The sequence below is a fragment of the Mirounga leonina genome, unplaced genomic scaffold (assembly GCF_011800145.1).
Source record: "Mirounga leonina isolate KUSES-001 unplaced genomic scaffold, KU_Mleo_1.0 Mir_101609, whole genome shotgun sequence".
Classification (NCBI taxonomy): domain Eukaryota; kingdom Metazoa; phylum Chordata; class Mammalia; order Carnivora; family Phocidae; genus Mirounga; species Mirounga leonina.
The window spans coordinates 7,956,212-7,958,247 of record NW_023270164.1 but is presented as its reverse complement, the minus strand read 5'-3'; the positions used below and the strand labels follow the sequence as shown (position 1 = coordinate 7,958,247).

The window sequence follows — 2,036 nt, the reverse complement described above, 5'->3', positions numbered from 1 at the left end:
TCACCTGGCTTTCCCCAATGGTGGCATCTTGTAGAGCTTATAGATAATGCAATATCAAACCCAGAAATTGACATTGGTACATTACTATCAACAAGAATACAGACCTTTTTGAGCAGAGGACGGGAGCTGCGAGGAGCTGCATCTGCCGCAACCGCTCGGCCCGACGCTACGGGCCTCGCGGCTCCCACCTCGCTCGCCGCGCCGCCGGCCCCTCCCCACCTGGCGCGCACCTGGGCCCGGCCGGGGTCCTGCCGAGAGCCGGGAGGGTGCGGGCCAGGGGTCCTCGGGAACCGCAGAGCGCGCGCGCCATGGGGCCGCCGCCCGGGGCCGGGGTCTTGTGCCGCGGCGGCTGCGGCTTTTCCCGATTGCTGGCGTGGTGCTTCCTGCTGGCGCTGAGCCCCCATGCCCCCGGCTCCCGGGGAGCCGAGGCAGTGTGGACCGCGTACCTCAACGTGTCCTGGCGGGTTCCGCACACCGGAGTGAACCGCACAGTGTGGGAGCTGAGCGAGGAGGGCGTGTACGGCCAGGATTCGCCGCTCGAGCCTGTGGCTGGGATCCCGGTGCCGCCCGACGGGCCGGGGGCGCTCAACGCCTGTACCCGCACACGAATTTCACGGTGCCCACGGTCCCAGGGGACTGGGGAAGCACCGTGCAGGTCTCTTGGTTGGCCCTCATCCAGCGCGGCGGGGGCTGCACCTTCGCCGACAAGATCCATCTGGCTTACGAGAGAGGGGCGTCTGGAGCCGTCATCTTTAACTTCCCGGGGACCCGCAATGAGGTCATCCCCATGTCTCACCCGGGTGCAGGAGACATTGTTGCAATCATGATTGGCAATCTGAAAGGCACAAAAATTCTACCATCTATTCAAAGAGGCATACAAGTAACAATGGTCATCGAAGTAGGGAAAAACATGGCCCTTGGGTGAATCACTATTCAATTTTCTTCGTTCCTGTGTCCTTTTTTATTATTACGGCAGCAACTGTGGGCTATTTTATCTTTTATTCTGCTCGAAGATTACGGAATGCAAGAGCTCAAAGCAGGAAACAGAGACAATTAAAGGCAGCTGCTAAAAAAGCTATTGGGAGGCTTCAACTACGTACACTGAAACAAGGAGACAAGGAAATTGGCCCTGATGGAGATAGTTGTGCTGTGTGTATTGAACTATATAAACCAAATGATTTGGTGCGCATCTTAACCTGCAACCATATTTTCCATAAGACATGGGTTGACCCATGGCTGTTAGAACACAGGACTTGCCCCATGTGCAAATGTGACATACTCAAAGCTTTGGGAATTGAGGTGGATGTTGAAGATGGATCAGTGTCTTTACAAGTCCCTGTTTCCAATGAAACATCAAATAGTGCCTCTCCTCATGAAGAGGATAATCGCAGTGAGACTGCATCGTCTGGCTATGCTTCTGTTCAGGGAGCAGATGAACCACCTTTAGAAGAACATGTGCAGTCAGCAAATGAAAATCTCCAGCTGGTAAACCATGAGGCAAGTTCCATGGCAGTGGATGGTGTTCCTCATGTTGACAACCCAACCTTTGAAGAAGATGAAACTCCTGATCAAGAGACTGCTGTTCAAGAAATTAAATCATAAAATCTGTGTCAATAGAAAACTTGAAACTTTAGTAATAACAGAACTGCCAATCAGGGCTAGTTTACTATTAATGAACTGGATAAACTTAATTAAATAAGAATGATACTGAAAGTGCTGAGATGACTACTATAATGCTATAGTTAAATTACTTAAAATATTTAATCTATTAACTTTTTTCCACAAACTCATAATGTTTTTCATAGGCAAGTGTCCTCTCGATAGTGATAGCAACATTTTTAAACATTTAAAACTCTCTTCAAGTAGTCATGGTTTTCATTTATAACAATTTTCTTATAAAAACATGTTGCTTTTAAAATGTGGAGTAGCTGTAATCACTTTATTTTATGATAGTATCTTAATTAAAAATACTACTATTTTAGCTTGGGCTATCTGTGTCAGGGTTTTTCTCCAGGTGCTTATATTGATCTGGAATT

General features: G+C 48.9%; 1 protein-coding gene across 1 annotated transcript; it reads left to right on the top strand.

Annotated features, from left to right (window-relative positions):
* The first annotated feature begins 281 nt into the window (after positions 1-281).
* LOC118009401 (E3 ubiquitin-protein ligase RNF128-like) lies at positions 282-1,757 on the top strand. The gene is given in 3 exon segments (XM_035003337.1): positions 282-594; positions 597-902; positions 905-1,757. Coding segments are annotated over 3 exon segments (1,290 nt in total). The 5' UTR covers positions 282-308; the 3' UTR covers positions 1,603-1,757.
* Positions 1,758-2,036: the final 279 nt, after the last annotated feature.